This window comes from Athene noctua, chromosome 3 (genome assembly GCF_965140245.1).
Source record: "Athene noctua chromosome 3, bAthNoc1.hap1.1, whole genome shotgun sequence".
Lineage (NCBI taxonomy): Eukaryota > Metazoa > Chordata > Aves > Strigiformes > Strigidae > Athene > Athene noctua.
In genome coordinates, this window is record NC_134039.1 from 65058153 (window position 1) to 65081263 (window position 23111).

At 39.4% G+C, this 23111-nt stretch overlaps 1 protein-coding gene across 6 annotated transcripts in view; it reads right to left on the reverse strand.

Annotated features, from left to right (window-relative positions):
• GRM8 (glutamate metabotropic receptor 8) overlaps positions 1-23111 on the reverse strand; it is a 369942-nt gene that overhangs the window by 289722 nt on the left and 57109 nt on the right. For all 6 annotated transcript variants that reach the window (XM_074903206.1, XM_074903207.1, XM_074903210.1 and 3 more), the window contains exon 3: positions 5203-5419. In XM_074903206.1, coding sequence (XP_074759307.1) covers positions 5203-5419 — 217 coding nt within the window. The remainder of the gene's footprint in view (positions 1-5202; positions 5420-23111) is intronic.

A 23111-nucleotide genomic window follows, 5' to 3' on the forward strand; every position in this document is an offset into this window, starting at 1 on the left:
GAGAGGAAAGGTTACACACCCTTAAATTTTATTTTCCTGTTCAACCCTCCCCACTTCCCACTAAACTTTCATTTTATCCATTTAAAGCTTTAGAAGTCCAAAAGATATTAAGAAGTAATCCAATAATTTGGAGAAAAGCAGAGATATAAAGCTCAACTGTAGAAACACAAAAAAAAATTACAAGAGACAATGATGACCCATGAACTATGTCAAAGAAATGTCACAGACCATTCTCTATGTAAACAGTATATAATAAACTACACTGAAGTCTGAAACAATCTATATAAAGCTACTTTAGCATTCATTCAGTATATGTATTCAGTATACATATTCATTATACTTAGGTATATAGTCATTAATGTGACTGTAACAGTAAAATATTATGACAGTTCATAAAGTAACTGCGGTCCCTTCTCAGAAAAATGCTATTAACTGCAATACACAAGGATAAACTGGGTAGGTAAAGGTACAAACACCTGTTCCCAAAAACAAGCATTCAGGGGTACACACTGATATTAAGTACTCTGTTCTCTTATGGGCTAAAGCTGCTACAAAGTTCTGTCATTTTGGCTCAGTCAAAGATCTGGTCCTGAATCATCTTTGTTGTCTTCTTTACACCTCTGGCAAGACACGGAAAACTGACTTACAAGGAAAAAAGGGTCAAGCAGTATTAATGTTTCTAACCTATCCTTAATGATTAGCTACAGTTCCCTGCCTTTATTCTTTTTACCTCCTCTTCTGATAGATTTGTGTTTCACTGCCAGTACAGATCAGTGTTTGTGCCACTTTTGTGTTGACCACTAGTGGGTATAAAATCTGTCACACAGTATTTCATACACTATTTGTGGATGTGATACAATTTCCAATACAAACATTACACTAACAGAACAAGTACTCTGAATCCAAAAATATTTTTCTGAACTACACATTTTTGTATCCTGTAAAAAGTGAAATCCCATGATTTTCACTCTGATGGTAAATTCATTTGATATCTAATAGCAGGAAGAATGAATCATTAAAAGAAGTCTGATTAAAGACTTTCCAGCATTTATTTTGTCAAACATTAACAGCAAAGTAAATAGAATAGTGATATTCAGCATGACAGTTTAATGAAGACTTGGTAAAATGTGATTCCTTCTTTTCCCCTTTATAGTTCCTCTTGGTGAGACAAGTTTCACTTACTTTAATGCTTAAATTTAAGCAGCATCATTTTGTATTAATTCATTCCTTTGACCAAAATTCCAAAATTATTTGATCACGATGCCAAAATTATTACAGTGATATCATTGATTAACTTTGTAATGGGAGTAGGAAATACTATAAATTTAATCATTGTCTTCAAACACTAATGCATGGAAAAATGCATTGGAATAAGCACCGTTCCTTGTTCTTCATACACTCATTGACACGTAAAATATTTAATTTCCAGTTCTGCTTTGTCCAGGACAGGATCTTTGTCATTAACATGAGAGCAGATTTTGGTATGTAATATATTCCACGACATATCAGAGTGGCACCACTTTGACGTGTTCAGTATTCCACATTTCATTTGGGAGCCTTCCTTTCTGCTTCTGTTACTGATTAAGAAATAGAAGTTGAACAGAGGGCCAAACAAACTGGAAATCAGAGGCAGAGTCAAGCTCATGACAAATGAGTACCTGAAATTCTAAGTACATTAAATTATTCTCTATTTAAAAAAAAAAAAAAAATATTTAAAACTCTACCCCTTCTCAATTCTTAAGTGACTGGAGAAAACTTTTAAAAAACAAATAAACAAAAACCCAAAAAACCCCCAAGCTTTCCTATTTATATTTTCAAATCTGCTATCTCACATGTCCTCTCAGGCACTTAACTTTTTTCAGAAATGAATATATCAATTTCTTTCACATCCTTTCCTCAAATATATTGCTTTCCACTATGCTTATCTTCACATTCATTTTGCTTCCAGTTGTTGGTTACTTATCTTTAACAGGATGTAAAGTATTCAGAAAGGAGTTCAGCTGTCCTATGCATTTTTATGCCAGCAGTACAAGGGGAACCTGATTAACTTAACACACAGTTTATTAACACTGAGCTAGTAAGTTTTCCTGGTTTGTGTGCAGTTTTAAACTATGTGATGATTTTTATAAACCTACCAAGACTCTACAGTCTCAGATCTCATAATCAGATGCTATTTGAACTTTCTATTTTAAAAGCATTTCCAGACCTATGGTTCCAGTGAAAAGTTGGGGAACAGTGGATAATAGAATCAGGCTGGAAGGGACATTAAAGAACCATCCAATCCACCCACCTACCAGCCCCAAGGAAGAACTAAGTAGACTTAATCCCTGGGCAGGTGTTTGTCTAATGCATTCTCCCTTATCCTCAGCAATGGAGGCTCCAAAATGTCCCCAGGCAAGCTGGTCTAATGCTTTAATGTCTTAACCACTAAAAGGGGCTTTCTTCTGATCTAAATGGAATCATACTAGAGATTAATTCTGTTACTTCTGTTCACATACACTGTATTTGGATGAGCAAGTGGTCCTCCACCTTTCTGTGAAAGCCATTTCTCTGTTTGAAAACATTATTTTCCATCACCTTCCCTTCTTTGTCAATTCTTCAGGCAAACCTTGCTCAGTCGCTCCTCACAGACGTTTTCAAGATTTGCGATTGTCTTTGTTCTTGCTTGAGTCGTCTCTCACCTTTTGTGAAGTGAGGGTCAAAAACTGTACTGAGTCAAAATGAGGTTTCACAACTGCCAGGAAAATTGGAGGATTACTCAAATTATTTTACAGATAGTATTGGAACCATCTGCATGTTCCAGTAAAACATAAGGAACATAGGCAGGTTATCATTTAGTATCATTCTCAAGTTGTTTTTTGAGACAGCATTTTCTGACCAGGCTTTCTGTATTCCTCATTGGGCAGATCCTCCTTGTTGAAGCACAATGCCTTGCATTTGTCTCTTAGATTCCATACTATTTTTTCAGACCATATCTTCAGGTTTGGACTCTAAGAATCTCTTCCAATAAAATCCTAGTCCTTCCAAGCTTGAAGTCATCTCCAGATTTTACAGGCATATCCTTCATTCCAAGTCCATCTGGACTAAATATGAAAATATTGGCTAGTACCTGCCAAATACCACACAATACATTTTTCCTTTTAAACAGAAATCATTGCTAATTACTGCGAAGTTTTAGAGCAAAGTTTTCTGAGGAGGTCTGTATCTAGCCTATGATATTTTCAGCTAAGTCACAATTCCCAAATTGCTTAGGACAATACTGTATGTAGCAGCTGAGATAACATTACTAAATTCAAGAGGCATGACACCAGGTTCTTCTTCACCAGCTATAAAGCTATTAGCCTGTCATAAAAAATTATTAGATAGCTTTGATACTATTTGTTCTTGACAATTTGCACTGTGGTTACATATAATTTCCCTGATTATTTATTTCAACATTTTTCTAGGAATTAAAAATTTGATTTCCTGCATCCTTCTGCTTTCATTCTTCAGAACCATTCAAATCTCTAGTACTAACAATAGTGGGTAAATTGCTGTAAGCACAGAGACTGACAAAATCAAGTGCTCTAATAGAAAACAAAAGTCATAAGGGAAAAAAAAACAAACAAACAAAAAACCCAAACAGAAAACAAATGTTATTTTTTATGTTTCTTGGCATTACACATATCTTGAAATGTTTAGGACACCCATTCATTATTTTGACTGCTTTGGATTAATATTTAATTAATCTTATTAATAATAATTTAACGAGGGACAATGATATTTTTTTATTCTAGAACTGATCAAGATCCAACCGACACAAACTCAAGTGACTAATCATAATGAAATCACTGTTGTCATTGCACCTATCTGAAGAACTCTTAGATTTCTGGAAACAGAAAATGGTAAAAAAGTCCTGAACACTTTATTTGTCTACTTTCAAGACTCAGCAGAACTAGCTGGACTAAAGATGGTTTCAAAAAAAGTGATTTTCAGCCAATGAACTATCAGTGAATGTCTGGGGCAGCCCATCTATTCGCTGCTGTATTTGACACAATAGATAAACTATCTCTTTTAGGTATGAACTGTGAAATAATTATCCATGCCTTTGCTAACTCCAGATCAAATCATTGTATTGTAGTCAGCCTTAGCCCTCACATGAAGACATCTAGGATCTGACAGCATTGATTAGAAATTAGAAACGGAATATTTATTAATTAACCAACCAAGCATATTGTATACACAGGTTCCCTAATGGCATGGATGACTGTGTTTTTGTCTTACTGCCAAATTGTTGCAAGTAATCAGTAACATTTATGGTTCAAGCATAAGTACGTGAAACACACATGTACCTTCCTAAATGATTGAGATGGTCTCTGCATTTATCTGCAATTATTGAAAATGGAAGATACTATATTTTCTGACCCACACTGAACTTGAAATAACCAGAATCCATATGTACACACCTGAAAGTCAAACCCAGTAGATTAACGCAGGCTTTCTGAGGAACGACAGGAAGGCTGTTTGCAATATTTTTTACTTGAAAGGATATTATTTTGTGCCATTTAACACTTTACTTAGTGAAAGACCAATTCTGCCCTCTTTCAAACCACCTGCTACTTATCATCTTATTCCTTGGTGTCCAAAACCCACTGCTCCTGAGAAATAACAATTTTTTCAGGCCAGAAATAACTACAGTAGTGTGGGGAAAAAAAAAAAAAAAAAAAAAAGATCAAAGGGATTTAAATATAATTCTCATAACAACACCTGTTTGTATATAGTACATTTCATCCTGAAGGAAAACCAAGAAGGGTATGTCTTTGTACTTTACAGGTTTTTTGTTGTTTTTCAAATTCATCAAAATTAAAACCCCTAGCTTCATCAGTGCTGTAACAAGGAAAATGAGGTCTCATTGGATTACGATTTTCCTAAAATAAATTAATTTCACCTCCTCACATCTGGCTGTAATTCAGCAGGTTGTTGGTATTTCCCCCTAACTTAGCAAAAGGGGCAAGAAACATACATCTTTTGCCTCTTTCAAGAGCTCTTCTTAAATTACTGCCAGAACTGTCACCTTGACAGCAAAATCATCCATAACCCCCTCCATTTGAGTCCAGGTAACACACCTGCAGTTCTCATCACTCTGCATAGTCCTAGACAGAGCTCCATGATGGTCCATAATCCGGCAGCTACAAATACGAAACCTGATAAATATACACTCACCAATTTCTCTGGAAATCTGGGTGAAGGCCTCCACGCCACTCTCTCCATAGTTGCCTTCAGAAGCCAGCGTTGACACGTAGTTCCACCCAAGGGCCGTCACAATGTCAACCATGGCCTGTGCTTGGTAGGAGTCCGGTGGGACTACTCGAGAGAAAAAGTCGTACCTGGTGTTATCGCTCAGTTCTGGAGCTGTAGATGCATAGCTGATTTGAGGTATCTGCAAAAAGAATGACAAGTCGTTCAAGCCAATCTAATACCATTTTACATCATACACTTGTATGTTTCAGGCTCAAAATAGATTATGCAAAGGCACTGAGCAGAACCGAATATCTTGTTTTAATTAAATCAACTGATCAGAAAGCATCTCAGATTTTGTAAAATGTCAGTCAAGTCTTATTGTATAACACCCTCACCAAGAAATAATGCATTCTGCTTTCCTCCAGATGTCATGATTCTTGACATGTAAGTGCAACAACTTCTTTTTATGATCCTGGCTCTGATAGGAACAGGTGAAGAAAACAAATGGGAAAAAAAAAAAAAAAAAAAAAAAAAGAGGAATTCTTACTATTACTACTGAAAATGAAAAGGTTTTAATGACTGTGATTCCTAAAAATGCTACACTTAAATTTGATATGTAAAATGTAATTATTTCCATTTCGTTGTTCTGTTTATTTATGTATATGCAAGTGTGCTTTCCCATTTTATTCCTATTTTTCAAGACTTCTCTGTTGCAGATTTTTTATTTTCCAGTTTTAATATGGTATTGTGCATGATTTAAGAATACAGAGACTATGAAACCAAAAGATACTGCATGAAAAAACACCAAAAAAAAAAATTTGTCTGTATACAGTATACATATAGAGAAGGAGAAAGGTTACAAGGATGGTAATCTTTATAGAAACCACCAGAATATTCTTTGTAGAAACAAATACACACACACAAAAAAAAAAAAAAAAAACCAAACCTAAATATCTGAAATACATTTTTAAAATAAATTTTCATAGGAAAAAAAAATCTAGGTTGATTTTCTATTAACTTTTATCTTAAACAAATGGTTTGGCAATGTCCAGAAGCAGCTGCCTGTAAGCAATATTCAATTATTTTGAGGAGTATTTTAGTGCAAGAAAGTTTAATTAACATTTATGCTAACTTAAAAGGGGAATGGTTTTCTCATTTAAATTGGTAAAACATTTAATAGTCATTGGCTTGAAATGAAAGATACCCCAAATATTGCTAAGCATCTGTAATTTATACTAATAATAGGTGCTTAATTCACATTTTACAAAACATAAAATAGTCTTCAAGAAAGCAATCTGAACAGAGCTCGTAATTTAATTGTTGAGAACTGAATTTAGCTCTCAACATGGTAAATGCTCACTGTCACATCAGATGCTATATTAGAAGGTTTCAGAGCAACCCTTAGGTCCTGTACAGTGCTTCCTCAGCAGCACAAACTAAAAAATGGAATCTGAGGAAAATATAAGAGATTCAACGAGTCTAGTCATTTACCATACCTGCAGAGACAGCGCAGACTCTTACAGCCTGAAAAAACAGTTTATAGCCTAAGGGATGGCAAAATCATTTCTCAGTCAGAAGCAAACAAAATAAACTCTTATGTATCTTGGCTATATTCTTCTTTAAGAAATTTTCTACTCATGGAAACACCTCAGAATAAACAATCTGAAATGTTGTAATAATAAAAAAAAAAAAAAAAAAAGGAAAGCAGAGTGATCTGGATACGGATCACAGAAAAAGGTAAAGGTTGTATCTCATAGAAATCAGTATTTCTAACACAGCAAAGATCCACCAAGTAAAAATAAAGGATAAATTGTCCTTACAAAATTTTCTTTGTACAAATTTCCTTTTCTTCAGAAGATTTTTGAAGTATCTTCATCTCTTTACAAACAAGATTTTGACATGTAATAACACAATCATGTGCATTTAGAGCACCCCTCTTAAATTTGCCTTATTACTCTCTAAACCAGTCATCTTTTTCAAGACAGAAAAAAAATAAAGACAACCTCTATGATTTTACTCATTTTGCACCTCACTGTGCCATTTCACAAATACTATGGTATTGTTGCTTTGCTGAAACTTATTTCATCAATAATGCTCATAAAAACAACAGCACTAGGAGATCTTTTAGACAGATGCTTTGTCACTGAAAATCTTGAAGCCTAGACCATGGAGTTATATGCATTAACTTTCTCAGTTCCTGTTTCTCTATAGGCATGAGATGAATTACAAGTCCTAAATATGTGTTTGTAGGAGAGCCATTGGTTCAACACAGCAATGAGATGTTTCAGATCAATATCACTTATTTGGGGCCTTGGAAAATACAGAGAGGAGATGCTACTTTCCTACTTCTCAGCTCTTTGTATTTCAGCTTCTCCCTAGAGTTATTTCTAATAACAGTGGAAGAAAACAGACGGTAAAAACAGTCCAAACCCAATACCCTGAAATCATCCGGCACACCTATTAGGCTTAAGTCACCACTATTTTATAATTTCTGCTAACTTTTTGCTAGCATGAAGACACTGTCTATAGCAAGCCATCCCTAAGTTTTGAGAAAAATGGTTCATGCAACGAAATATGTAGTTATTTTCCTTCTTTCATTTTGTATACTTTCCTCACGGTTATAGACAGCACTTTACATTCAATAATTTTCTCCCTAAAACTGCAGATCTCCCACTCAGAAACATCTCATGGATTTTTTTCTGTGAAAGCATTTTATGTGAAAGTAAACTTCCTTCCTTACCTGCTTTTAAACGTACATTTGTATACAGGGGGGCACTGAAAAATAGCTTTAAAATTTGAGGATTTTGGGTATGTTCCAACAGTTACACAGTTACTGAAAAGACTTGGAACAACACTCAAAGAAATTGTTTGGCAGGAGGACAAACTGTTAGGATTTAGTGGTTCAATAATCTATGAATAAAAAAATATATACATGAAAATATAACAACTCTAGTTATGGACTGTAGGTTTAATAAACCATTTTACATGTCCCCGAGTACATTTTACAAGATAGAGCATAATGCTGGCTAAGCAAGTAAACTGTTATGCTCTATCAATTCAGTAATATGTGTTTTTAAAACCCCCTAAATACAGACTGTATTTACACTTTAAGTTCCAACGGCCCCTTGAGACATTTTGAAAGAGACCAGTAAAGGGGTTTTATATTTCTCATTTGTCTTGTGTTTCCATGGCAAGGTTTTGGTAGTGGAGGTCTACAGGTGTGGCTTCTGTAAGAAGCTGCTAGAAGCTTCCCCTATGTCCAACAGAACCAATGTCAGCTGGCTCCAAGACTGACCTGGCGCTGGCCAAGGCTGAGCCCATCAGCAACAGTGGTAGCACCTCTGGGGTAACATATTTAAAAAGGGGGAAAAGTTGCTGCACAACAGCAATCACAGCCAGAGAGAGGAATAAGAATATGTGAGAGAAACAACTGTGCAGACACGCAGGTCAGTGAAGAAGGAGGGGGAGCTGTTGCTCCAGGCTCTGGAGCAGAGATTCCCCTGCAGCCCGCGGTGCAGCCCGTGGTGAGGCAGCTGTGCCCTGCAGCCCGTGGAGGCCCATGGTGGGGCAGATCTCCACCTGCAGCCCATGGAGGACCCCACGCCAGGGCAGGTGGATGCCTGAAGGAGGCTGTGACCCCGTGGGAAGCCCACGCTGGAGCAGGCTCCTGGCAGGACCTGTGGCCCCGTGGAGAAAGGAGCCCACGCTGGAGCAGGTTTGCTGACAGGACTTGTGACTCCATGGAAGTGACCCACGCTGGAGCAGTTCACGAAAAACTGAAGCCCATGAAAAGGACTCACATTGGAGAAATTCATGGAGGACTGTCTCCCATTGGAGGGACCCCACACTAGAGCAGAGGAAGAGTGTGAGGAGTCCTCCCCCTGAGGAGGAAAGAGCTGCAGAGACAATGGGTGATGAACTGACTGCAACCTCCATCACCTGTCCCTCTGTGCTGCTCGGGAGAAGGAGGTAGAGAAATCAGGAGTGAAGTTGAGCCCAAGGAGAAGGGAGGAGTGGGGGGGAAAGTGTTTTAAGATTTGTTTTTATTTCTCATTATTCTACTCTGATTTGACTTAATAAATTAAAATAATTTATCCAAATCAGATCAATTTTTCCCATGACAGTAATTGGTGAATGACCTCTCCCTGTCCTTACGTTGACCTATGAGCCTTTTGTTATATTTTATCTCCCCTCTCCAGCTGAGGAGGGGAAGTGGTAGAGTGGCTTGGTGGGCACCTGGCATCCAGCCAGGGTTAACCCACTACATCATTCTAGATGTCTCAGTCTAAGTTTTCAAAATTAAATACAAAATGTATAACATTTACATTGTATTTAAGTGCTATATAGCGGTGTTAATAGCATACTAGCATACTTCCTTTTCTCGGGGGGGGGGGGGGGGATGAAAAAAACAATGGGTTGTATAACTACATTTGAATCAGTTGTCACACAACAGCTGTCACATTGACTAAGAATGGCTAAAAGCATTCATGTTTGAATGGGGTTTTTTTTCTATTCTTTCCTAGCTGTGGTCTGGCTGCTGCCTCCCATTAACCGATAATCTGCTGATAAACTCTTGACTTCTAGTGGGAACTACAAGCAGACCCTCAATCCTTTAATCTAAATCAGTGGTGGCTTCATCTCATTCTATTATCCAGTCATTGGCATCGGAAAATTATTCTGTGTGCTTAAAAAAAAAAAATAAATTGGGAAATAAAGTAATAAAAAAACCCCAAAACAATTGCTGAGATCTAATTAGACAGGCTCGGTCTTCAATATACATTCAAACCAAAATCAGCAGTCAAGAATAGTCTCTGTTTTTTCTTGATCTTTTTGTGTACATCTCCAAGCTGATTTAAAATTGCCTCTAAATATCTCCCCTTCCCAGAGGATTATATCACTTTCAGAACTAACTGCCCACAAAAAGTGACTGTGTCAGCACTTCAACAGGGGAACATCTGTACAAGATATCCACCAAGCATTACTACAGAACAGATTTCTACTCCCTGACGGAGAAGGTATGAACGACTGCAGATGTGCCAAAGGCAGCTAATGTAACTTTTTTATTTCAGACAAGTGGTAAACCACTGACAGTCCCCCATACACTGGAAATAAAAGCCTCCCACCACTCCCAAATCCAGGACTTTTCACAGGGAAGCATTACCCTGGATCTGCTTGGTGGGTCCAGTGCTGGAATCCAAACCCAAAAACAGAGAGGTATTGTACTGAGGATAGCAAAGGAAACTACATGACATAGATTTGCCCTTCCAGTAAAGTACCTTCACCACAGCAAACAGCTCTTAGTATGCCTTCTCTTCAGTGACATGCTGTCCAAGTTTTGGACAGAAGTTCAGCGGAACCTTTACCATTGAGCTTTCAAATCCATTTGCATGCTACATTTGTCAGTGTGAAGTATCAGTTGGTCATTTCAAATGCCCTCTTCCTTTAGACAGCCTTTCAGCTGAAAGCATGATTTGGAAGCGGAGTAGCAGGCAGTGAAAAGAGCTAAGCTCATAAGAAATATGACCTAAGGAAGGAATCACCAGTAATTTTGAACATTACTGATTATGAGTTACAGCAGTAACTGTGCTGTACAGTCACCCAGCGTAATGGGCTTAAATCACTCACATCTTCAGTTTCACTACCCACTCAGTCCTAGCACTAACTTTAACATATCAGCTGGCATTTTATTTCCCTTTCCCATTCTCTCATCACTGAGCAGTCATTGTTTAGAGGAATATTAGCAATAGCACACTAAAAAGAGTAATAAATGTAGCTAACAGATTAAAGTCAACAAGCTTTAGGTTGGTGATTGCTCAATATCAACTGGCATTTTACCAACTAATAAAGCTTGCAAAGGAGTAAAATTGCTTGAAATAAAATTTGACGGTAGAAACACATTTTCAACTTGGTAATTGTTTTGAATTTTAAATGTCTATCATTAATCATTAATGACCCTGTCTTTTCAAGATTGTTATTCCCTGTTCTATACAGCAAGAAAGTTCTTTGGGTATAAAAAACTCATAGAGGTGAAAAGAATCCTCAGGGCCTAGATATTGAACAGTTGCTGGATGAGAACTGAGGTCACCATATTTTAGCTATTAGTCATTTTTGTAAATTGCCATCAGGCAGAGCATCATCTTATCCTGCTTTCACGTCTGAAAAACGTGTCAGCCTGCAGTACAGTAATGCTAAAGTCATTGAAGGTAGACATTCAAGATTCGAAAGCGTTTGATGAGGCTTAATAATATTTTACACTATACCAAAAAAGATGAAAAATGTTCTTTTTTGTTGCTAACTGTAGGAGGAGACGAAATGCACCCTGAAACTGCCCATTTCTCTCCCCTGACTATAAAGGGAGCCTGGGAGATGCATTCAACTGTTACACACACTGCGTAGAACAATACTGAAAGCAGCTACATGTCTTCTGCTGAATCTCAGAGTCCCACTCATTTTGGCTACACATGACTATTAAGACATCTGTGCACAGCACCTGATCAACTTCCTTCTGCAATGTCTTCATCTCTCCATCTATGACAAAAACTGAATAAGTCACCCATGCCATCATTAGGGACCTCGTTTCATTCATGTTCAGAATAAACAGGCATTAAATCATCCTGGGAAGATATAACACATTAAGAGTCGGTAACGCCTTTGGAGATGTGAGATGCACCGTCCAATGCTCAGAGCAGCTGAGTAGGATGGCATTTTGCCAACTCTACCAGCTACAAACCACCTCTGCTAGAGTTGATGTTGTGGAAAAGTTTCAGCATATGAAGTTTTCTGTTTTAGCCTCCTTCCATGGATTTTACCATGAGGGAGGAGTGATCTGTGACAATATATGTATGTGTTTACTTATATTTATAAACACATGTAATTCTAAACTGTATTTATTTACACATATACACTTGATGCTCTGTATGTTAAGGAAACTCAACCACAGTATTTATTGTGTGTCCAGTAATGCATCTTGTTCGGGAATTACCACAGATTTCCACCCCTCCAAAAAAATATGTTCAGATTAACTAGAGTAAAAGCAAGGAAAAAAAGCTATGCTTTTCAACTCAATGAATACAATTTAAAATCAGTTTAGTTCCAAAAAGTTTAATAGAATTTAAAAAGCTTTGGAAAGGGAAAGAACAAAAGTATAATCTGAAAGCTGCCATTAGCTGATTTCACTTGGAAAGCAGGAATTTTTTTAAATCCATTTGAATTATTCTAAGTCATTCTATTTGCAGTAAATATCATAGCAGTTCCTCTCAAGGGTGCTTGCAATTCATATACCTAATGACAAGGAGCTAATGATAAGATAGTTTCAAATCTTTTCAAAGCTCCCTATACTTTTGTATGGGTTTTGTGCAAAGATAAGGTCTCTGAGATAAAATGTAACATAGCTGTTGCTACTTTTTAGCCCAAACAGGGACAGAAGTGATCCATCACACCTAAATGGGTAAATTATTTTACTCTTTCTTTTCACTTCCTATTACTCTTTCACTGGTTTTACTTTAATACCTTCTGAAGACATATTCTTGAGCAGAATATATCTTCAATCAACTGCACTGATCTTTTCTTGAGAAACAATGCAGTATGATTTGTTGCCAACACAATTATTTCTGCAACCATCCTAGGTTGGTCTGGTATGTGAAAAATTACAGCAGCAGATGTAATCGCTAGCCCAGTGAAAATATGGCGATAAAATCAAACATACAAATCATCTTTCATTACTGATTTTCTCTTTTTTCCTCAACTACAAACACAGTATCTATCACACCTATCTCTGATGGTCAAATGGACTAGCAACTACGGTATTCTGAATAAACTGAATTACCCTAGAGAAAGTAATTTCTTATAGTTAATAAACATAATTGTATAGTATCCGATTATGGGATGAAAACATTAAAGGTCCATTGCACTGCACTCTATCCCCACCAGCCAGACTTTCATAAAGTCTAACCAGATGTGCTAGAACAAGCGTATTTCAGTTTGTGACCTGCTGTGCTGCCCTGGTAGAACAGGGTGCGACAAAGGAGGTGACAAAGAAGGAATGCGTATATTATAATGTGTTCAAATTTGAGAAGTAGTTTCCTTCCGGTGGGCTGAAGCAGGTCAGGGGCTCATTAGAAGTCATTACTTTCAATTACACACAAGGAATACTATAGAAGAAAAAAATACTACTAATAATAATGTGATATCACAATCTCAAATCCTATAATAGATGCAGCATCTACAAAACAAATTCACAACTCCAGAAAGTATGGGTCTCTGTGCTGTGTGATGCACTTTAGGGCAAAAACATTAAAAGGATATTTATGCATTACGAACATTTCTGCAGCTGAAGCACATCTTGTCACACTGTGCATTTCTGTGTAACTCCAGGAGGATGAGAATCCATCTAACAACAGCTTGAACTGTCATCAATGTTCTGTGCAAGAAAGTCTATTGATAAATGTTTAACAATGGCATTTTCTCAGTAAGGGAGCTCTATTCTGGTATTTCCACATCGTTTTAAATCCTGGGGTTTGCCTTTCTGAAAACCAACTACGTTAAGCAGTTGCACGTTAAATTATCCACCATCTGTAGGCAGCCTCTTTCTAAATATTTTAAACCCAGCTGAAGTCCAAGCACTGAATGATAAACTGAAGCAACAGCAGATCAAATGAGTAATATTCATACTGAGGTCAAATCACAAGTAGGGGGGTGGGGGGGGTGGGAGAAACCTTGAGCTTGGGAATATCTTTTAGCTCTTCCCTCACAGTTTCTTATGTTCTCCATTCATCAGATAAAATGGGAAGCCAAGGATGGTCAGATAATTTTAAGGACATCTTAAACTATTAAAATTACTTTTCTAAGTGTGGGCTTTCCCAACAAGTAATTTTGTGTATCAACATATTAGACTTGTGTCAATCTCTGCTGAGCACAGTGTGAACTCTGATATTTCAAAGCTTTTTTAGCCCTACTTTCCTCATAAGAGCTTGTCATGTCCCTGTCTGAAACTGTAATCTTTTGATGAGTTTGAGAAAAATATACAAATATGTGCATTACTCTTGGTCTGAACTAACAAAGCCAACTTCTTATTATTATTCAGCAGTAATAAATTTAACAAGTAGCTCATAAAGTATTCCTCAGTCCAAATTGGGTTTACTTTACATTCATTTACTAATTAGTACCATTAGTACTTCACAGACTCACCTGTGGGGACATGCAGTTGTCTACAGGAATTTTTCTGGTTACAGAGACCATCACTATGGAAGAAGAGGGTACTCTCAGCAGGAAGCAGCATGGGTGCTCTGCGTAATGGACAATTCTGATCTTTGCATTCACTTTCAAGTGCTGCACTTCAACTTACACCACTGGCTGAGCAGTAGTACTATCCTCTTGCTACCCATGCTGACAGCTTCACAACATGAGATACAGACAACTCAAAAATATCATGAGGAGGAAATACAAATTTTGTATTGTTCACAGTTCTCTTCACAGTCATAGACAATATGAAGATATGTAAATGGGTCTCAGCTGGCCAGACACATATGCCCAGTGCTTTAGCGGGTGATTTCACATGTTCTAGGGTATGCTGCTTACACTTTAGCTATGACCCCAGGAAGACCAGATTTCCTGTAATCTGTTTGCCCCATCTAATGACTTGGATATCTCATATCAGAATGCATTAAGGGAATCCCTATGATTCACCACAGCTAAGGATTCCTTCCGCAGCACAGGCAGTTCACAGAACATTATAAAGCAGCGTTTTAAAACCATATTAAAGACTTGGAAGAAGAAAAATTAAGAGTACCCCTTTTTGGTGTGTTCAGATGATTTTTCTTTATTTCATAAAACAATCAGACTTGGCAGTTAAACAATTTTACCTTGAGTATTTAACCTGAAAAGTTACAAGAATACTAGCCAGTCTCACACCATTTGCAAAAAGTTAAATGGTTCCTGTATTACCACAGTGAGATACTAAGTCCAGTTGCTACTGGTAGAAAAGTTGAAGAAAAAAAATCAAAACATTTCCAATCAAAAGATTTGACGTTATCAATGAATTAAGCTCTGAGGCCCATGGGAGTGATATCCAAGCCTTCCTTTCTATTCAGAATGTACTTTATTTTAAAAATAGTAGGGTGGCTGTGAAAAAAAAGGCATCCTCCTCCACATGGTTCCTGAACACCATATGGCAGTCTCTTCCATCATAACCAGATTTCCATTCTGATTTCTGCCTTAAAAACTATGTTTTATCACTACATTGATCCATGGATTATCTTATCAGAAACATCAGGGCAAGCAGAGAAATGAAAATCCAGGCAACCCAAGTGAGACCACAACAGTGCATTTGCAAAACACAACTATGCTGTCACTGGTCTAAAGACTGCAACATCTCCTACAGAATTTTGGAAAGTTGTGAAAACATTAATATTTAAAATCCATGAACTGGATGGGTGCATTGGAAATGAAGGATTCATCGGCAGGGGGCTGGGTGGGGAACAAAAAAAAAGCCAAAATACTGATTACAAAAATTAATTATGTGATCAAAGTGATTTCAAATAAGAGGAATAGCCAAGTGTTTTGTTTCCTTGTGTCTAACAGCATCAGAGGCTGGAATCGTCAAAAGTACAACCTGACTGCCAACAGGCTAATCTTACTTGTCCCTTTTGAAAATCCAAGCCTTGTAATATAAAAAAACAGATGTAAGTGCTTTATCAACCATTTGGGGATTGTTCACAAGAATAACTATCACAATCTCATCATAGAAAACAGAAGTATCAAAAGTACATTGTGCAAAGTACAAAAGTACACCTTGTCCCCTACTTCCACCAAAAAAACCTATATTGAGAACTGCATGTCCAAGCACTTAGTACCTACCATTTTCACCAAGGCATTTTGCAGTCTTGGGGACCTTAATGAAGTACATGGCAATTTGGAGACTGCTCCACAGCCAAAAAGTCAAAACAGAACAAACAGTACTCAGTCTTTCTAACTGGACAGTAAGACCAAAGAACACTGAAAACTGAGACCTTAACAGGGGAAAAAATAGCACTTCAAATAGACTCCATAAAATACCCATAATAATACATGGTACCAAACAGAAATAAAACCAAAAAGCTTCACAAATACCTGTATTCCATAAATTTTGTCATTCAGATACGATAGGTACATCATTACAAATTATATTCAACACACATAAACAGACGACAACACAAGGAGGTTGTGACCATGGTCAGGCATACCAGAGATACCCTCAAAGTCTGAACTCATCCATCACTGGTTTTGACCCTGCCAGCAGTCATGAATAAAGTTTCCAAAAAGGAATAAGCTTGCCCTGAAAGACAGGAATTACAAAAGAAATTATTCTGTTCCTACATAAAAATATTTTTATGTATGTATAAAATACATACACATATTCTATGTGTTGGGCCCTTCTTCCTTCCTTTCTGACAGAGACATTAGTGGTTTACACTTCCCTACTGGGGAGGTTACCCAAATTTGCTTCTAAGTTGTTACTGTTATTACCACCCTGCCTAAAGAGGGAGCTATGGCTGCAACTCAGGGAGAAAAGGATTGTTGACAGCTTTTGGAATAAGAGGATAGCCACTTACAAAGATGCTGTGAGACTATGCAGGGTGGAAACTGGGAGGTCTAGTCCAGCTGGAAATTAATCTGGCTTCAGCAAGCAAGGACAAACAGAAATGTTTTTATAAGTATGTCGGTAGCAAAAGAAAGACAAGGGAGAGCCTCCATCCCCTGCTAGACAAAGGAGGAAATTTGGTAACAAGTGATGAGGAAAAGGCTGAGGTGCTTAATGCCTTCTTTGCCTCAGTCTTTAATAACAAGGTTAGTTGTACTGAGGGAATCCAGCCTCCTCAGCTGGAAGTCAGGAGATAGTCAGTGACCTACTGCATCACACAGACACACACAAGTCTATAGGACGAGATGGGATACACCCGAGGGTGCTGAAGAGCTGTCTGGGGTGCTCAACAAGCCACTTTCCATCATTTACCAGCAGTCCTGGCTGACTGGGGAAGTCCCAAAAGATTGGAAATTGGCCAATGTGACGCCTGTATATAAGAAGGGTCAGAAGGATGATCCAGGAAATTACAGACCTGTCAGCTTGACATCAGTGCCTGGGAAGCTGATGGAGCAGCTCATCCTGAGTACCATCACACAACACATGTGGGACAACCAGATGCTCAGGCCCAGTCAGCATGGGTTTATGAAAGGCAGGTCCTGCCTGACAAACCTGATCTCCTTCTACAACAGGGCGACCTGCTTATTGGATGAGGGAAAGGCTGTGGATGTTGTCTACCTTGACTTTAGCAAGGCCTTTGACACCATTTCCCACAGCATTCTCCTGGCAAAACTGGCTGCTCAAAGCTTGGACGGGCACATGCTTCACTGGGCAAAAATCTGTCTGGATGGCTGGGCCCAAAGAGTTGTGGTGAACGGAGTTAAATCCAGGTGGTGGCCGGTCACGAGTGGTGTCCCCCAGGGCTGGGTTTTGGGGCCACTCCTGTTTCACATCTTTATTGATGATCTAGACGAGGGGATCGAGTGCACCCTCAGTCAGTTTGCAGATGACACCCAGTTGGGTGGGAGTGTTGATCTGCTCGAGGGTAGGGAGGCTCTGCAGAGAGACCTGGACAGGCTGGAGCCATGGGCTGAGGCCAACTGGGGGAGTTTCCATAAGGGCAAAAGCCGGGGGCTGCCCTTGGGCCACAACAACCCCCAGCAGCGCTACAGGCTTGGGGAGGAGTGGCTGGAGAGCTGCCAGTCAGAGAGGGACCTGGGCTGTTGATTGACAGCCAGCTGAACAGGAGCCAGCAGTGTGCCCAGGTGGCCAAGGCCAATGGCATCCTGGCTTGTGTCAGCAATAACGTGGCCAGCAGGGACAGGGAAGGGATCTTACTCCTGTACTCGGCACTGGTGAGGCCGCCCCTCGATTCCCGTGTTCAGTTTTGGGCCCCTCACTACAAAAAGGACATTGAATGACTCGAGCGTGTCCAGAGAAGGGCAACAAAGCTGGTGCAGGCTCTGGAGCACAGGTCGTACGGGGAGCGGCTGAGGGAACTGGGGGTGTTTGGTCTGGAGAAGAGGAGGCTGAGGGGAGACCTCATCGCCCTCTACAGCTACCTGAAAGGAGGGTGCAGAGAGCTGTGGATGAGCCTCTTTAATGAAATAATAAGCAATAGACAAGAGGTAATGGCCTCAAGTTGCACCAGGGAAGGTTTAGACAGGATATTAGGAAGCATTTCTTTACAAGAACAGGTTGTTAAGTGTTGTAATGGGCTGCCCAGGGAGGTGGTGGAGTCCCCATCCCTGGAGGTGTTTAAGAGTCAGGTCGACTTAGTGCTTAGGGATATGGTGTAGTTGGGAACTGTTAGGTTGGACTGGATGATCTTCAAGGTCTTTTCCATCCTAAACTATTCTGTGATTCTGTTGCTGACTCAAACAAGAAAGTGAACTTCAAGAAAAGCACAGCTTGAAGGGAATAAGATCACTTGAAGAAACAGAAAGATCTTGAAGAGTTTTTCTACCTATACAACAGTATATCCTTAGCTGCACCATTTAAAGGAGAATTAAAATATTGGGGAAAGCTTTCTACAAACAGTTCAATACTACTACTAATTGAACTGTTCCCTATTTCATAGATAGATAGATACTTTTCCATGACATTTTCCCCCTTCCTATAACTCATACTTTCTTTCCTCGGGCATTTCAACAACATAGAGTTCTGTCCTGATACATAGAGGAGAGAACATCAAGAAGGTATGTATCTCCTTCCCAGATATCCCTCTTCCTTCACACCTTGTTTCCCTACCTCTTCTCACTCCCTCCTCAATCACAACTTGACTGAAGTGAGAAAGAAGAGTGAACACTGATTAGTTTCTAAAGAGCTGAATTAGGATTCTCAGTTCCAGCTCTGCTTCTCCCCTTTGACAGCCTATGGTTCAGATACTCAGTGTTTCTGCCTGGCCCAGCAGAAAGGGCAAAGGGGAACTCCTCTGAAATAAGCCTGGAGAGGATCACTCCTCACTTTCCTCTACTGAGTAAGGCTTCCTTCCCCATAATAGGCATTTTCGCTCTGACTGCACTGGGCACACATCCACAAAGTCAGCAAAAACAATATTTGATGTGTGAAAAAAGTCTCTATTGGATGAGCATTTCATATCATTTCTACAAATTCCCCTTTTCCCTATTTTTATTCATTGCTATTTAAGTATAAATCAGTTTACTGTTATCACGACCATACAGCCTTGTTTGGGTGCTAGCCTTAGCCTTCCTGGCTAGTGTGATGGAGATTTCCTCCCTAGCTGTGACTCTCCAATCTCTCTAAGTCCAAATACAGATAATGTATAAGGCCCTTTTGAAGGTTCTTAAAAGTCCTCCTCAGTTAGGTTGATCCTGTAAGTCTGGCCCCACCATGAACACCCTACTTCAGCAGCTCAGCAGAATGATTAAAGAAGAAGGTGTGAGGAGCTTTCAGTAAGCTCAAAAAGCTCCATCACTCATTTCATTTCCCCATTTCAGAAATCCCAGTAACATCCCATATTTCACTGGGTATCAACAGTCAGTGGCAGGGCGTGCTGACAACCACTCACTGCTGCCCTGAGAAGCAGCTCCTCTGCCTGACTTCATGCTCACAGTTATCAGTCCACCTTTGCCACACAGCACAGTCCGGCAGTGCTTCAGCAGGCAGCCAAGGCAACCTTGGCCCTGAGGCTCCATACAAACCTTTGCTTCCACCTAAATGGGCATGAAAATGCTCATGTCAGCTCACAACACATTTCACAGAATCCAGCGTCTTTATTTGCGTAGAAGAAGAAACCAATTGGTCCTGTTCTTACCAAATATTGGGAACCTTTATATACTTCAACTGTTAATTTTTCCTTTGATGCAAAACATCTGTTTTTATGAACCCGGCTTTAGTACAGATTTTTTTAAGAGAACTCCACGTTTACCAGTCAGTCTGCAGCTACTGTATGCAATGCACTGATGCACTGTTCAGTAGTTTTTGGAAATCTCCTTTTGTATACTGTATGCAGATGATTTGTATTAGGAACTAGAGTACCACTGTACCACTTCTGAATACTATAGCAGCTTTTGATGAGTGAACATCTTTTATTTTGAAATTGTCCTCCCTCAGTCTGTTGCTGCATATGTTAAAAGACCCCATCAAAAGCAAAATTACACTAAACTAGATTTAAACGTGTCAAGTGCATTGAATAAACATTGGAGACATCAAAAGCCTGAGTGGATGCTCCTGATGACAAATGGTGTGGGAATGCCAGCCTGTGCTGAGCCTGATACAATTCCATTTCTAGCTACTTATTGCAATTGCTTCACAAACATGTTTCTGCATATCAGTGTCACCTATCCACTTCCAGGCACTGGAAGAGTTGGTTTAAAATTGCCAACTGAAAGAGATTAGCATATTCATCCATGAAATATCAATGTCATCTACATTTCTTAAAAAAAATTATAATTTAAAAAACCCACAAAACCCAACCAACACAACTCTGAAGCATTTGGTTTTGATGTCTTTAGTGTGTCTTCTCTTTCACAGTTATAGACCTTACTTTTTAATTATAAAGGTAACAAAGCACTGAGGTTTATCAGAACAGAATTTACAGGCTCTGTTGGGCATGTGGGCTGCCTATGTAACATACAATGAAGTTAAGCACCTTGAGAATGGGATTCACATAATACTTTCTGAGCTACTCAGTAGAAAATACCAAGCAAGAGATGTGTTCAAGATCACATTTCTTTGGTATAGGTGGAACCAAGACTGCAGTTAACCTGCAGGTTAACCTGCAGTTAACCTCCAAAGTCACCTTCCACACTTAAGACTGGATCACACTTCTAAAATCAAATCTGGAGAAGAGAACAATGTTGTCATCTCTATTTTTTAAAGAAAAGCTAGTTGCCACAGAGACCATGTTTATACACTTGCATCCTCACTCTTAGTTGCAAGCCCTTCTTTTGTGTAAGGCTGATGACCTCAAGTCCCTTTCCTCTAGGTTAGGAACCAATACAGAAAGGGTTATAGCAAAAGCTGAAGAGTGAAACATAGCTCTTATGCATACAGCCTGAACCAGATCTCCCAAGAGATTGCTCTAACACTGAGACAGTGGCCAGACTGATATAGGGAGGACTCTCGCACCCTCCCATAGCAACGGGACCCTGCATGAATGAGTTGCATAAAGATGGAGAACAAACAAGTGAGCAGATATAACTGCACAGCCCTGCACTGTATCTGAGCTGGGTCAGGTCCCAGGGTCTGGTCTTCACTTCCTGAGGTATGTTTGACACCGAGTAAAATATTATTTGCCAAACATGTAGGCAATAAGCTAACTGCCAAGGTAGCAGCCTTCATGGAGAAATGCAGTCACAGAACTGTAAATGCTAAGAGAACCTTACTGGCCAAAATTAGACACCAGAAGCTTCACAGATCCAGAACTTCACCAGAAGTTTCACACATCTTTATAGATCACAGGCTGAGATGTCCAAGTGCCACTTTAGTCACATAAGAGGGCTCTGTGGGGTCTTATATATTTTATCTGGGCTAGGTAGTCTAAATATGACTCTTCACCTTTATGAAAAAGATTGAGGGGTCCAGTTGTATTATACAGTTTCCAAACAAATCTGCAAATCTTCTGTGTCAGATTTCTAAGGAATTTCAATTTCATTCCCTATTAGGGTAAGAGAAACTTCTGCCTGACAGAATTCCCCATACAGTTAGATTAAGTTATTTTCTATATGTTTGTATGTCAGTCAGTCATGTTATTTCTGAGCATTTTTCCCTGCATATTCTGTATCATTTCCACTCACTCAATTTGGCTGAGCCAGCAATTAACAATATTTTACTCGAGATAAAAATTTTGACTTTATATACACAGGTGTCACAACAGTCAGACTCTAACAAAAAGAGTGAATTGTTTCAAATACACTTCACCCTGTATAGAGGAGAGTTCTGTACAGAATACCTAAGAGTAAAAACTGAGCTACTGCCAGTGCCTGTGCTGGTGGCCAGTAGCCCCAGATTCCCTCTGCCACCCAGGGTGCCAAAGCAAAGGGGACTTTCAGAGGCCAGCCCACGCTTTGCACAACCTGGTGGACACAGGCCTCAGGGCTGGAGTCTCTGGAGCCCACTCTCTGACTGCAGAGCAAAACCTGATTTTCAGGTGGCCAACTGGCTACAGAAACCCAGGCCCTTATGTCAGACGCTCTGCCTCGCTAGCTAACCATAGGTGAGAACAGAGCATGGTTCCTCACCCTGGTGCAGCTTTGGAGAAGGCAGAGCATGGCTGCAGTGCCACAGCGGGCAGGATCAGAACGGCTCACCTTGCTATCGCAAAGGCAAAGTCTTTGCATTTTTCTTAGTACCCCAAGAATGAAACTCCCCTCTGAGATTCTGCAACTCCGGTGGGGTGCTAGCGCTGCTGCCCCCCAGTTCAGTCCTGCAGGATCACAGCCTGTGGCTGTACACAGAGCGCACAAACCACAGCACCGTGCCACGCAGTGCCGTAATGCACGGAGCATCTTGTGACAGCGTCAACAGAAAGAAGCCAGCGTTTCTGGGACACATCATTTACTTTCTTTCCAGTCAGGGATACATCAGTTGGAACAAGATACTAAGTGCACAGATAGTGCCATCACTTTAAGGCCTACTGATTAAGTTTAGGGGCACAAAAAAGCTCAGCAAATACTGGTAGCTTGCTAGACAGGAGATCATTTAAACCTCTGCACAAGAGCTCGGCCAGCCACATTATAACATCACTTTTTCCACATGGCAATTTTTGTTTTCCCCCTCCCAAACCAGGACTACTAACCTCATACCACAAACTACCAATACTATTAGTGGCATCTTCTCAACTTTTCCTAAAAGCAAAAAACAAACAGTA